This window comes from Sciurus carolinensis, chromosome 5 (assembly GCF_902686445.1).
Source record: "Sciurus carolinensis chromosome 5, mSciCar1.2, whole genome shotgun sequence".
Taxonomy (NCBI): domain Eukaryota; kingdom Metazoa; phylum Chordata; class Mammalia; order Rodentia; family Sciuridae; genus Sciurus; species Sciurus carolinensis.
In genome coordinates, this window is record NC_062217.1 from 66,964,648 (window position 1) to 66,979,864 (window position 15,217).

Here is a 15,217-nt window from a genome sequence, read left to right on the forward strand (position 1 = left end):
GATATAGCTCAGTTGGGAGAGTGCTTGCCTTGCAAGCACAAGGCCCTGGGTTCAACCCCCAGCACTGAAAAAGAAAAGAAAAAAAAAAAGGGCAGAGAAAGTGCCTATCTAAATTCACTACATCTTATTAAAACCACTCCCGCTTGTATGAACAACAAATAACATTAGTGAAGAATGAATACCATTCATTTAAAAGGTATCTAACAAAATCTAAAATTTAATCAACAGTGAGATTAAATCCATATTAGCCTTGCAAAAAAATATTCCACTAGACTCTGTAACAGGAACAGAACCAATAATATCCTAAGTTTTCTAAAATTTATTTTTGAATCATCATTTTGATGAGTTAGAACTTTAAAAGGAAAAATGACACAAATGACTTTAGAAAGGCATACATATAATTCCTCATACATTTCATTAGTTTTTGTTTAATTACTAAAAATCCTTATTCAGAAAATATTACACACTCATTAAAACACACCACCTATCTACTGATTTATTATATATCCACATCATATTTATTGGGTAAGAATTCCAATTACTTTTATGTAATAAAAGTAAAAAGGAATTTTGCATGTTGCCCAAGTTCACTTTATACATTATTTTTAGGCCTTTATTTATAGAATATAAAACTTAGAAAAACATTCTAAATTAATATTCTTATTAGATGTAAATGACTCAAAATACAAACAAAACTAAGCTAAGCACTGTTATTACTTTTAAAATCTTAGTTTCTAGAAATTTTATTTTTTAGTCAATACAAAATTATCTAGTTCACACTATTAACTGTCCAGAAACTGTTTAAAAAACTAAACATACTCTGTTAAAGAGCAGATTACAAGAAATGTTTTCTATGCTCCTATTTTAAAAAACAAGATTCTGGTATACATAGGGAATTTAAATACAAATTCATACATGGTGGCTAAAATCCTGTCAACTTTCAGCCTGATACAACATAAATCAACAGTTATTATGCATAAACAATTCAAAATTAAAGTTTATAATGGAAATGTCAACAAGTCATAACTACAACACATCAATACTGATGAGTTCCCACTATACTTCAACCAGGCACAGCAGATGTGCACATCTGATAGACAGACTGCTTAGAAAATTAAAGCTATCAGAGCTATAAATAAGGAATACATAAATATAAACAGCAATGCCAAAACATTAGGGCCATTAAAAAAAAAGTGAATAAGATGCGATGCAGACACATTTGATAGTACTCTCTGTAAGCCACTTTCCACTGATTTATAAAGCTATGGTTTTATAATTCTTTTTAAAAGGAAAATTTTTCTACACTGCTGCATGCAGTAATTTCACTGTACATTCTTGACTACAATGCAATCTTCAAATCCTCTTGAAGAATCTAACATATCTCATCAGGATCTCTCCAGTTAGTCAGCTTGTCATATTTTCAGGAGCCTAGAACAAGAAAGTAACATTCATTATTTAAAAACCATGGAAGAGAGACACCATGGAGATAAATAAATTTGTTAATAGTACACTACACTTTATTTAACAAACTATTTTCCCATGTAATCAAACCATTTTCATCAGAATACAGTGGTTTTCATTGTTTTTTGCTCTATATCAGGACCACTTTTTGAATTCATTGCTAGATTAAGAGTAGAAAACAGTTACATTATCTTAAAGAGAAATTAAGAATATGTATAAAAATGTACACTACTTGAAAAATTAACCTATGATATACCTTAGTCTTCATTAATCTCTTTTGTGTTTTATTGTAATGCAAAAAGGAATAATGAACATTTGGATAATCTTGTTTCATCTACGCCCCCAAAACTATATTCTCCTACTTGACTCTAAAGAAACCATTTGGTACTCTACCATTCATCAATGATCTGATATGTATAAAAACAAAGAAACAAACAAAAACATGTACTATTAGCAGATCTAAACAAATAATTTCTTTTTTTGTGGTACCAGGGATTCAACCCACAGGTGCTTAACCACTGAACCACATCCCCAGCCCTTTTTATATTTCCCTGTGATATGGGGTCTAAGTTGCTAAGGCTGCCTTTCAACTTGAGATCCTCCTGCTTTAGCCTCCCAAGCTGCTAGGATTACAGGCACGCGCCACCAAGCCTGGCTAAAAAAGTTATTTCTGAATGCCAATATGAAAATGTAAAATTTGATTTTAGGAATGTTAGACTTTTAATACATTTCTATTTCCATTTCCTAATTAAACTGGCTTTTAGTTTAGTCTAAGTTCAGAATTCTTTTTTCTTTTTTTCAATTTTATTTTATTTTTTTATTATTTTATTGTAAACAAATGGGATACATGTTGTTTCTCTGTTTGTACATGGCGTAAAGGCATACCAATTGTGTAATCATAAATTTACATAGAGTAATGCTGTTTGATTCATTTAGTTATTTTTTCCCTCCCCCCACCCCTCCCACCCCTCTTTTCCCTCTATACAGTCCTTCTTCCTCCATTCTTGCCCCCCTCCCTAACCCTAACTCTAACCCTAACACTAACCCCTCCCACCCTCCATTATGTGTCATCATCCACTTATTAGCGATATCATTCATCCTTTGTTTTTTTGGGATTGGCTTATCTCACTTAGCATGATATTTTACAATTTCATCCATTTGCCTGCAAATGCCATAATTTTATCATTCTTTATGGCTGAGTAATATTCCATTGTATATATATACCACAGTTTCTTTATCCATTCATCAATTGAAGGACATCTAGGTTGGTTCCACAATCTGGCTCTTGTGAACTGAGCAGCTATGAACATTGATGTGGCTGTATCTCTGTAATATGCTGATTTTAAGTCCTTTGGGTATAGGCCAAGGAGTGGGATAGCTGGGTCTAATGGTGGTTCCATTCCAAGTTTTCTAAGGAGTCTCCACACTGCTTTCCAGAGTGGCTGCACTAATTTGCAACCCCACCAGCAATGTATGAGTGTACCTTTCTCCCCACATCCTCGCCAACACCTGTTGTTGCTTGTATTCTTGATATTCGCCATTCTAATTGGGGTGAGATGGAATCTTAGGGTGGTTTTGATTTGCATTTCTCTTATTACTAGAGATGTTGAACATTTTCCCATATGTTTGTTGATTGTAAGTTCAGAATTCTTTTATGAAAATCCTTTAAAACACTTATTGACTTATGAATGGTAAATAATGCAATCTGAATAAGGCTGATACCTTTTTGCAAACTATAGTTTAGGCAGCTCTCAGACCTACACTATCATGGCATTTCCCTCCTCTGTATTTACTACTCAAGAGAATTAGAATCTAGTTTAAAATAATTCCATTGTTTTAAAACTCTTTCTATTCTTACAGGTTCCTATAATAGCTTTAGCTATATACCTTTAGGCACTGTGTTATCTCCCTAGCCCCATTCTCAGTATCACCTATATTCAGCATTACCTATTAACAAAGACTTGAAATTATCTATACAATTCTGGTTTTAATTCAAATATAATTTGTCTTGCCCTATTCCTTTTTTACATTAATTTACTTCCAATATACAGACATCAAAACAATTATTTTTACTGTAAGAAAGCATTGCTGTAGCTTTTATGTTATATAAATGCAGAGCTTTCTATCTGAAAGAACAGCACCCTAGAGATTCATAGTTACCAGACTGAAATTAAATACTCCCCAAATTTACCAAGGATCGGTCCTGGGAAAAGTAAAAATTCAGTAGTCTTCTCTTCTAAACATCCCTTTCTGTGTAAGGGCTTACTCCCTCCCTACCTTGGGGGCATGGGATTTATTTAATCTTTAATTTCTCTCCACTCCAAATTCTACAATGACAATATCCTCATGAGGCAGACCTTCCCACACAGTGAAAAGACAATACAGATGTACCCTGAGGTATAAAAGTACAGGACATCTACAAGAGAAAGGGCAAGGCAGTCAGGTGTGGTAGCCCATGCCTATAAACTGCTGAGGCAGGAGGATCCAAAGTTCCAGGTCTGCCTCAGCAACTAAGCAAGACCATGTTTCAAAATAAAAAATAAAAAGGGCTTTGGGGATGCAGCACAATGATAGAATGTCCCTGAGTTCAATTCCCAGTATCATGGAGGGAGAGACCAAAAGATGGACAGAGATGGGGACAGAGAAAGGGAAAGAGGGAGAGGCAGCAGCAGGAAGGGAGGGAGACAGAGAGAAGGAGAGGGAGAGAGAAGAGGAAGGGGGTATACAGAGACAGAGTGTCTACAGGAATGTGTCAATAATGGTATAATTCAAAGAAGTGTCAATAATGGTATAATTCAAAGAACGACTGCACTAAAATAGATGATGCTGCAAAGTGGGTTTTGCCCAGAATTTCTCAAATCACAGTATGTAGATGATTGATTGCTCACACATCAATACTAGTACTGGGAAGATAATATGAAGATTCAGTACCAATAAAGAATCACTCATGAAATAGTTAATTAGCAGTCCTATTTTGCTGTTTTGCCTTATTTTACACATATGGTAGTATATATATACATTGCTATTAAAGAATTTATATAATTGGAGACAGGAGCAAGCTACCTTTAGATGCTATCAATATACAATCTGTAAAAGGCAAAAAAAAATCTGTAAAATCTGTAAAAGACAAAAAAAAAATCATAAAAATTGTAACATTTTCTATTAGTCCAATCCAGAGAGAAGCGAATGAACAAGATACTCTTTTATAATTCAGTGAAATTAAATATATATATATATATATATTTTAAAAGAGCTTTATACTTTCTGGAATGATATCAAATACCAATGCTAGTTATTTCTTAGTTGATCTATTTTTGTGTCATTCTTTCAATTTTTCCAATTTAAGTATTTTTAAATTATGACCATGGATGAAGAAAGGAAAATTTTAACTACCATTTCTTTCTAGCTAGAAATGTTTCAGGATCTTAACCTTCTTAGTTTTAATGAGATGCTGGTCTACTAGCTTTAGATCATGGGAGAATGCATTTTAGAGGATTGTGTGTAAGGCAGATCAATCTTCTATTCAAATGGTCAACAGTTTTGGATTTTGTAAGTCTTATCTCTTGATTCTACCTCACACATCTCACTACAGTCTATATGAGAATGCTCAGAGTTAAAAAACCTATGTCAAACAAGTATTCCTGAACCTCCTAAACCATGGGTTGTATATTGCCTAAGAAAATACTATGCCAAACACTAAAGTGTGTCTCCTGTCTTAGCTGGGTTTATTTGTCTTGGGTTCCCTTAAAACTTTGGTACAATACAAAAATTACTTCCTATTCTGCTTATTCTCTTTCAAACTGGAGCATAATACAACAAAAAATTCATCTTTCAATCCTGGAAGTGGTTTATCAAATAAATATTCCATTAAAATTTCAGAAACATTTTGATGAAAGACTATTAATACTTTTAATTTTTAACAACAGAAATACGAGCGAATACTGAATGAGGAAATGTTCCCACATCACAGCCTAATGATTATTTAGCTTCTAAGAACCACTTCACCCTTTCCTAAATAGCTGGCTCACATACTCATTAGATACTATTGTAGGGAGAAACTTAGTAGTCAAGTAAACAGCTCTGAGGTCAGCCTAACTTAAAATCCTAGCTCAATTACTTAACTCTTAAGTACTTGAGTTAAGTCAATCACCATAGCTTCAGTTTCCTTAGCAGCAAATTACCAATGGCAGTAGTACATATCACTATATGACTAAGAGGAAATAATGCCAAAATAGCCTTGGGTCTAGCACAAGGAAAATACTCATATAAACACTAGCTATTCTTATTATATTATTCAGTTATTTTTCTTTCTGTTATGAAAGCCATAGATATGAGTTAAAAAGATAACCCAGAAAGATGGGTAAGTGACTTGAAAAAATATCTACCCAAAAAAAAAAAAAAAAAAAAAAACTGGCCAAAAAACCATTAAAATTGCACTCAACCTCCCTGATGCTCAGAAATGCAAATCAAACAGAATGAAAAAATCATATATACACCAAAATGACAATAAGCAATGGAAGCATATGAGGCAAGGAAAAGTCATACAGCTAGCGGAAATATAAAGTATTTTTGAAAACTTTGGCATTATAACTATTTATTCAAGTAGAAGACAGACAAAGAATCTAAGACCCAGCAATTTTATTTCAAGATACACTTACAGAAATGTACATATACATGCATCAAGAGACATGGACTCTTCATGTATAACCACAAGAATGGGATCCTAACAGAATAAGTTATATTCCATATATGTATAATATGTCAAAATGTACTTTATTGTAATGCATACCTAAAAAGAAAAGATAAAAAAGAGAGAGACATGGACTACAAATACTCAAAGCAGCTTTGAGTGAGAAGAGTCCCACACTAGAAACAATATCTATTAACAATAGAAAGAATAAACTGGTGTATTTGTCAAATGAAACATATTTCAAAGAAAAAGGATGCGTTATAGCTACATGCAATATAGATGAACTTCACAGACAATGTTAAATGAAATTACCCAGTAAAAAGATTTTGGTAAGATTCCATTTATTATGGAGCTCAAAAATTTTATTAAACTAAACTAGTGTTTAGAGATCCAAGTTTAGTGAATTAACTTGAAAAAAAGTATCTCCTATAAAAGTCAGGATAGCAGTTACTGGAGGGAGAGCATAGAAAGAGAGGTTAGCAATTAAGGGGCACAAGGTGATTTCTAGAGCGCTGAAAGTGACAGTTTTGTGGACATTTTATGATAAATCTTTGCTTTGTGTAAATGAGTTTTAGTCACTTTCCATTAGATTTAATAGTCAAAAGGTATTAAAAGGTACAAATACCCAAAAGTTTGGAACTCTTTGGAACATAACAATCTGGAAGATGGGCAAGTTACATGTTCATAGTTCCATTTTCTCAGAGATATATCACTTTGTTGGTGGACCAGTTTTAATGGAGTAACTAAGTTTCACTGTATGTGTTAGTGCTATATGAACATGAAAATAAAATCACCAGAGATTTTAAAGCAGAGACTGTGCAAGCAAGAGGGAACATGATAGTTTTCATGTTCCCAATCTTACCAATAAAAGGTGTTTAGTTTGAATTTGGAAAAAATACAGCTCTGTAGGTTCATGGTGGCAATAGTAGCCCTGGTCTCTGAGCTACTCATGACCCTTTCTTGAAGGATAACACATGCTCAAAGTTGAGTCCATGCCCCTCTTTTCTTGAACAATAACACATCTTCACAGCTAAGAAGCTCTATTGGTCAGTTTCCAGCCTATAGCATTCCAGTAATCACACAGCCTTCCTTCACTTCATTCTTTCCTTTTCACTCCCAACACTGTCTGGGCTGCGGAGGCTCACTGGGTATATATCATATACTTAATCTCTTCACAAAAAGGTTTGCTAGCCATAAAATTGGCCCTGCCTCAGAGCATGCTATCCAGACAGGATAAGAATTTTCCAAATCAAGTGCTGGGTTCTTTTAGCAGTTCTTTCCTCCATTTCTCATTCCTCTCACATTTCATTACAAGCAAGCAGCAGAGAGAAATCAGGCTGCACATTTCACATTTTTGCTTGGAAATTTCCTCAGCTAAATGTCCAAGTTCAACACTTGCATATTCTAGTCTTCTAATACAGAACATAATTTGGTCAAGTTCTGTCACTTTATAACAAGGGTCACCTGTCCCTTAGTGTCCAATAAATGTTCCTCTTTGTGTCTGAGACTGCACCAGAAGTGCTTTTAATATTCATACTTTCAGCAACATTCTGTTCCTAATAATTGATGTATTCTCTGGAACTAATGAAGCCTTCTCTATAGTCTCCTCTCTTCTTTCTGAGCATTCACCAGAAGCATCTTCAGTGTTTACAGTTCCACAAAGTTTCATCAAGGCAATATAAGCTTTTTCTATTAAGTACCTTAAACTTCTGTCTCTATCCATTACTCAATTCCAAAGCCAGTTAAACATTTTGAAGTATTTCTTCCAGTAAGTATCCTATGTCCCAGTCTTAAAACCTGTATTAGACTTCTAGGGCTGCAAAACAAAGCACCAAGAACTGGTGGCTTAAAACCATAGAAATATACATATATTTACATTTGTTTGTATGTATACATATACATATATACACACATATATATTACAATTTTGGAGGGTCAGAAGTCCAAAATCAACATGTCAATTGGGTTATGTTCTCTCCAAAAAGGCTCTTTCTAGCTTCTAGTAGCTGTTGATAATCTGTGGCTTTTTTTGACTTATAAATGCATCACTCTGTAATACCTGCCTCCATCAAGAGATGGCCTTCTCCCCATTGTGTCTTCACCATTATATTATCTGTGTCCTCATTTCCCTTAGCAAGTAATGATATTCACTGAAGTTAGGAGTTACCCTAATCATGAACTCATCTTAATTCAGAGAGGATTATTTCCAAATAAGGTCATATTCATCAGTACCCCAGGTTAGGATTTGGACATATCTTTTTGGAGACAGATTTAACTCAAAACATAGAAAAACTAAAGAAGAGACTTCTGGGAAAATATGAGAGTAATTTTGTGAACTGAACATATGCTGTAAAGTCCCTGGTCTTCAGAATTTCTCCTTTTGGTGTTGGAAGTTAGTCTAACATGCTTAACTAGGATTTTTCACGTAACAGCATCATTAATCATTTTCCAAACAAAAGCATCTTCATTTAGAATGAACAAATACATGACTCTCTGACCTTTAGTGCTTCAGTAGCCTTGCGAAGTTCCTTAATAACAGATGATAAAGCTTCTGGGTTAATTCCTTGTTCACAAAGCCGTACACAAATAGACAATGTTTCCATATCTAAGCCAGTATTCAAAATTCTTGAAATCTCAAGCAGAACTACAAAAAGACATAAAGAAAACCAAAAAAAAAAAGTTCACAACATTAAAAATATGCACATAATACTTTTAATTCATATATTTCTATATAATATCAAGGAATTAGCAAATAATTCCAGGATTTGGAAATCAATATTGATTAAAGATACCTTCCTATTTTTTAATACTCTTTGATAATGGGACTTAATTAGTCAAATAACATTTCATTCCATGGACACACCATATTTCATCATTCTATTTTAAGAGGCAACTCATGTTTCCCCTATTAAAATAATATCTGGGGTTTGGGACACGGCTCAGTTGGTAGAGTGCTTGCCTCAGACCTGGGTTCAATTCCTAGCACTGCAAAAAAACAACAACAACAACAACAAAAAAAACTGTACACACTGACTTTATTTCATTACAATAAGAATTGCTCAGTCACAAGCAACAACAGGTGTTGGCGAGGATGTGGGGAGAAAGGTACACTCTTACATTGCTGGTGGGGCTGCAAATTAGTGCAGCCACTCTGGAAAGCAGTGTGGAGATTCCTTAGAAAACTTGGAATGGAACCACCATTTGACCCAGCTATCCCACTCCTTGGCCTATACCCAAAGGACTTAAAATCAGCATATTACAGAGATACAGCCACATCAATGTTCATAGCTGCTCAGTTCACAAGAGCCAGATTGTGGAACCAACCTAGATGTCCTTCAATTGATGAATGGATAAAGAAACTGTGGTATATATATATATACAATGGAATATTACTCAGCCATAAAGAATGATAAAATTATGGCATTTGCAGGCAAATGGATGAAACTGGAGAATATCATGCTAAGTGAGATAAGCCAATCTCAAAAACTAAAGGACGAATGATATCGCTAATAAGTGGATGATGACACATAATGGGGGGTGGGAAGGGTTAGTGTTGGGGTTGGAGTTGGGTTTAGGGAGGGGGGCAGGAATGGAGGAAGGAAGGACTGTATAGATGGAGGGGAGGGGTGGGAGGGGAGGGGGGGAAGGGAAAAAATGGCAGAATGAATCAAATAACATTACCCTATGTAAATTTATGATTACACAAATGGTATGCCTTTACGCCATGTACAGACAGAGAAACAACATGTATCCCATTTGTTTACAATAAAAAAAAAAAACTGAAAAAAAAAAAAAAAGAATTGCTCAGTCACTAATATACATATTTAAGGATTTCAGAGTACTTAGAAAGTTTTGTAACAATTTGACAGTGTAATCATAACTGTTGACTCTAATGATAAAAATAAAAGCCTGGATGTTTTTTTTAGCTTTGTTCTTCCAGTACTATGTTTTATTGCAGTTTACAAAAGCATCTCTCTTTCATGAGACGCACTACCACAGAGAACCTAGGCTACCAAAATGATTTTCCAGGAATTTCCTTCCATTACACAATATATATATAACAATTCCATTAAACTCTAATGTTGGTTATTTCCCAGTGTGTTTAGAATTGTTTAGTCAACTGTTAACATGTTATCTATTGTTTCTTTTTTCATTTCCCCTTGCATTATGCTTAGAAAGTTACTCCCCATGCAACAATTACATTTACCAGTAGTTTCTTCCATTTCATAAACACTTAAAGATTTAATTCCCTGGCGTTTGGGTAGAAGATAGGACCTAACTTTTCCTTCCAGAAATTAGTCAACTGCTATAATACCATTTATTAAATGGTCTATCATTTTATCATTCAACTGAGATGCCACCTTTATCACACAGTAAATTTCCATACAGATCTGATGCATGTTTGGCTAGTCCCAGAGTCACAAACTTGTTACTAATTTGATATTGCATGTAGGTTTAAGATTCCTGTCACCTTTCAGGTATGTAAGCCCTCTTATTCTCTAGGTGAATTTAGAAATTTTTTTTTATCAATTGTCAAAACAAATTCCATTTAAATAGTTATTTGAATTCCATGAAAAGTACTTATTACAAGTTTACAGTATTTGTTCACCTACTAATTTAAGTCTAAGTACTGAAAATGTTTATTCATAATGTTCATGATAATGGACCCTGCCCACTTTTTCATATCAGACATTCATTTTCATCTCTAGAAGTTGGAGTCTTTTAAAAATACTGTTAGCTGAGTGAGGTGGTGCACATCTGAAATCCCAGCTTCTCAAAATCAGAGGTAGAAGGATTACAAATTCAAGCCTACCCTGGGAAATTCAGCAAAACCCTGTCTCAAAATGAAATTTTAAGCCAGGTACAGTGGCACAGGTCTATAATCCCAATGACTCAGGAGGCTGAAGTAGGAAGATTGCAAGTTCAAGGCCAGTTTCAGAAACTTAGCAAGACCCTGTCTCAAACTAAAAAGGACTGGGACTGTAGTTCAGTGGTATACCACTCATGGGTCCAATCTTTAGTAACAACAGTTTTAAACAAGGACTAGGAAGTAGCTCAGTGGTAAAGCCTGCTTGCCTAGCATGCACAAGGTCCTGAGTTCAATCCCCACTATTTCAAAATATCTGTCTATCTGTATGTCTTCATGTCTCTATTAATCTTTTGCAACATGGAAGACAGTTCTAATGCTCTTGTTTAATTTTAATATCTGTTTCATTTCTGTGTTAACTGCATTTTTTCCACTAGTGAATCATACTGCCTTGCATATCTGGTAATCTTCAATTAGATGCTACAAGTTGTAAATTTTCTTGGGTGCTGGATATTTTTCTATTTTCATAAATATCCTTGAGTTTTGTAATCAAAATTATCTGGAAACTATCTGATGCTTTCAGACCCCACTCTTCAGATATGTTAGGCAGAACCAGAGCCCTGGTTAGTGTAGAGCAAATTATTCCCCACTATGGAGACAAGACTCTTCCAAGTACTCTTTTCAGTGTCTCAAAAATTGCTTTCATTCTGGTTGGTAGAATGGCACTATTCTTACATTCTGTGTGAGCATGGTGTAATGTTTCCTCAAGCTTTTTGGATGGTTCTTTCCCCAACTTTCTGGTGCCTCCTGCCCCACAAAGTACCAATCAAAGTTCTGTTGAATATAAAAGGGGAATTCTTTTCCAGATCTCCGAAATTCCTTTGGGCAGTTCTCTCCTTTCAGGTACTCTGTTCTGCAGTATGGGAAATCCCGGCAAACCCCAGTGGATGCCTGTGTTAGGCTTAAGGTCAGGAATATAAGATGTGTACCATGCTGCAATAGAGGCCTGGAAAACTCTCTGAAAACAATCTGCAATGGACAGCTTACTTCATTTATTTCCCTCAGGGACTACTGTCCTTTGATGCCTAAAGTAGTGTCTTGAAAACCTTTGTTCTCTATGTTTTACCTGAGTTTTGTTCCAGGAAAGTAAATTGTTACTCTATGGGGGAAAGCTGATGGTCATTCTCATTTTCATTTCTTTAGCTTTGATAGTCCTATTACTAATAGTTTAACCATCTGTTATTTAGTTGCTGTTGTTCTTGTCTTTACTTAAGGCTATATTCTTAATCTGTTTTTGAGACTGAGCCGTAATCTCTGTTTCTTAAAGTATAAGCAAGCTGCAAGAATGGTTAGAAATGTGATCTCTAGAGCTAGACTACCTGGGTTCAAATTCTAGCTTTATTACTAGGCAAGTGCATTGATTTTACCACTGTATAAAATGCAAGTAGTAAGACTTTATACAATTAGGATTAAAGCATACACTTAGGATGCAGCTAGGCATACAGTAAAAGTCTAGCTATTATTAGCACTTTTTCATTTTCCATGTTAGTTGTTTTTCATCTCTTAGATTCTTTTTTTTAAAAACATTTTTAAAGATATTTAAAGACATTTCTTTTTATTTATTTATTTATATGTGGTGCTGAGAATTGAACCTAGCACCTCACACACGCTAGGCAAGTGCTCCACCAGTGAGCCACAACTCCAGCCCCAGGTTCTGTGATTCTTGATTGAATACTCATCTTTTTTTTTTTTTAAATAGGAAATTTTTCTTGTATGCCCTGGGTTGCTGTCATGTTTTCTCAGATAGTCTCACCCTGCCTCAGCCCTATGGATCAGGCCTTGTAGAAGCATCTTGGCTCTAGATCCAGAAAACAAGTGGGTGGTGCTTCTCAGTCCCTGGAAGAGGCAGATGGTACATTTCTGATTCCAGGTTTACTCAGGCAAGGCAGCATGCTTTCTCAGGTTCTAGTCCCAATCCCCTGCTGTTGTTCCCATCTGCTCCTTTCTTTTGGGGAAAACCTCTCATCAATGGAGACTTCCTTTTCTTGTTTTTGAACATGCTTACACTGATAATTATATTATTTATTATTTCCTACTATTTTCATATGCTCGAAGTAGAAAATTTCAGCAAGTGTTTAACTGACATACTGAATCTTTACTTTCTGTGAGTTTTATTTTTGACTGTTTTCACAAACGGATTCTACTTCATCCTTGTATATTCTAAGTGGTTACTTTGGATATATTGGGATTATTACAATTTTTATTTTATAGCCAGTTACTTAACAAAGTCTACTGAAGCTTCAAATTTTCAATTCTCTTACATTTTTGAGTCAGATCATTTCACCTACAAATAATAGTTTTATTTCCTTTTTAGTAATCATTTTTCTTTTATCATATGCTATTCTTAAAATTAGTATTTTTTTTTAAAGTGAAAGCAGGTGTTTCCAATTTTATTAAGAATGCATGTAACAACAGCATGAAGGATGGTGCTGGTTTTTTATAGTTATCTGTAATTAACCATGTTAAAAATGTAACATTTTCTTTTGTTAGGACTTTTTTTGTATTAAGCAAGCCTGAATTTTATCTGGAGGTACATGTTGCCCTATTTCTCATTTGTTGTTTGCTATAAACACAATTGAGAAGTAGCCAAGGGAAAAAGTATTGCATTTACGGCCTTGCATTCTTGGCTTACAGATCAAGAATGTGCAGATAGGCTGAGGGCCCCTGGTGAACTGTATCTTCCAAAAGAGACACTGTATTGACTTTCAAGGCGAAGTTAAAAAAGGCAATTTAGATTCCTCCTGGCTCTTTCAAGTCACTTTCCCTTGAAACATGAGGGAACCTCAATGTTCAGACAAAGGCCCCTGCTGAGGGCCAACCTGATAGTCAGCATCACCTAAAATGTATGCAAATGAGGAGGTTTTGGGATGACTGTAGACTCAGTCACTGTCTAAATGAAATCTGTGAGACCCTCAGTAAGAACTATCAAGATCAACCTGGTCAACACCTAGAACTGTGAGAGAGAATTTTTGTTTCAAGGGGTGGTTTGTTTTGCACTAACAGATAACCAAAACAGATACTCAGATCCTGTTCCAATTCTACCATTATCATCACCATCATCAACTGTGCCTGAAAATTCTCTTTTTTCCAGTTTGTTTTCTTCACGGTAGACTCCCTACCTATAAATGCTATACTTATTCTTGACTTCATAACATTGTTGATGTTTACCTCTTGTGCCTTTACTCATCCTTTCATATAACTCCATTGTCTTTTGAATCCATCTCAGTTTTAGTATTTTTTCTTTAAGCTTTGGTTTGTTTTTAAATTGACATTGATCTTTACTTCCTATTGTCACAAGCTGTAATCATTTACTATTTCCTTAAGGTCTACTGTGTAATATAGTACTGAACACACATCACACTTTTTTCTACAGCTGGAAAGATAATTGTGAAGACAGTTGTGATTTTAGTCCTCACTAACATCATGGTCTAGGAGAGACAGGTATTAAAATAACTGATTTCTAGAGTTTGAATGTGTTTCCCAAAGTCCATGTGTAAGGCACTTGATTTCCAATGCAAAAGCATTCAGAGGTAGGACATTTAGGAAGTGATTAAGCCATAAGAGCTCTGCCCTCATGGATTAATGTCATTATTCTTGGAGTGATTTTGTTATCCCTGGGGAGTGGGTTCCTGATAAAAGGATGAACTTGCCACTGTCCCTCACCCCCTTGCCAGTACAGTGTGCTCTTGACCTTTCACCTTCCACACAGATGATGCAGCAAGAAGGCCCTTGTCAGATGCAGGCCCCTTGACTTTGGACTTTTCAGCCTCTGAAACTAAAAGAAATAGATCTCTGCTGTTTACAAATTACCCAGTCTCAGGTATTGTGTTAAAACAGCACAAGGCAGGCTAAGACTGATTACAGTTCTAAGTAAATAACGGAAAATAGCAAAATCCCGTGATGAATTACAAGGGCATCTTGCCAAGTTTGGAAGGACACTGTTTCAGAAAGACCTGTCTAAAGAAGTAATAATCGCAAGACTCCAGGAACGAACAGAAATCAACCAGAGGCAGGCAGAAGAATAAAAAAATGATAGCAAAGAACACAGCTTATAAATTCACATACCTGAATAGCTTGTGTGAAGGCAATGTTATTAAGGGAGTAAATGGGCTTAAAACAGGAGATAAGGAAGATATGCAAATCCACTAAGAACCCATTAAAGATTTTAGAACTCTGGGAAGTTATTGGAAGACATAAAA

The 15,217-nt window shown here is 35.1% G+C and overlaps 1 protein-coding gene across 1 annotated transcript in view; it reads right to left on the reverse strand.

The window, feature by feature from the left end:
* Mzt1 (mitotic spindle organizing protein 1) overlaps positions 1-15,217 on the reverse strand; it is an 18,309-nt gene continuing 3,092 nt past the window's right edge. Inside the window, exons 2-3 of the mRNA XM_047552903.1 lie at positions 8,650-8,795; positions 1-1,428 (exon numbers count right to left, since the gene is read on the reverse strand). Of these exons, the coding sequence (XP_047408859.1) occupies positions 1,405-1,428; positions 8,650-8,795 (170 nt within the window). The 3' untranslated portion in view covers positions 1-1,404. The remainder of the gene's footprint in view (positions 1,429-8,649; positions 8,796-15,217) is intronic.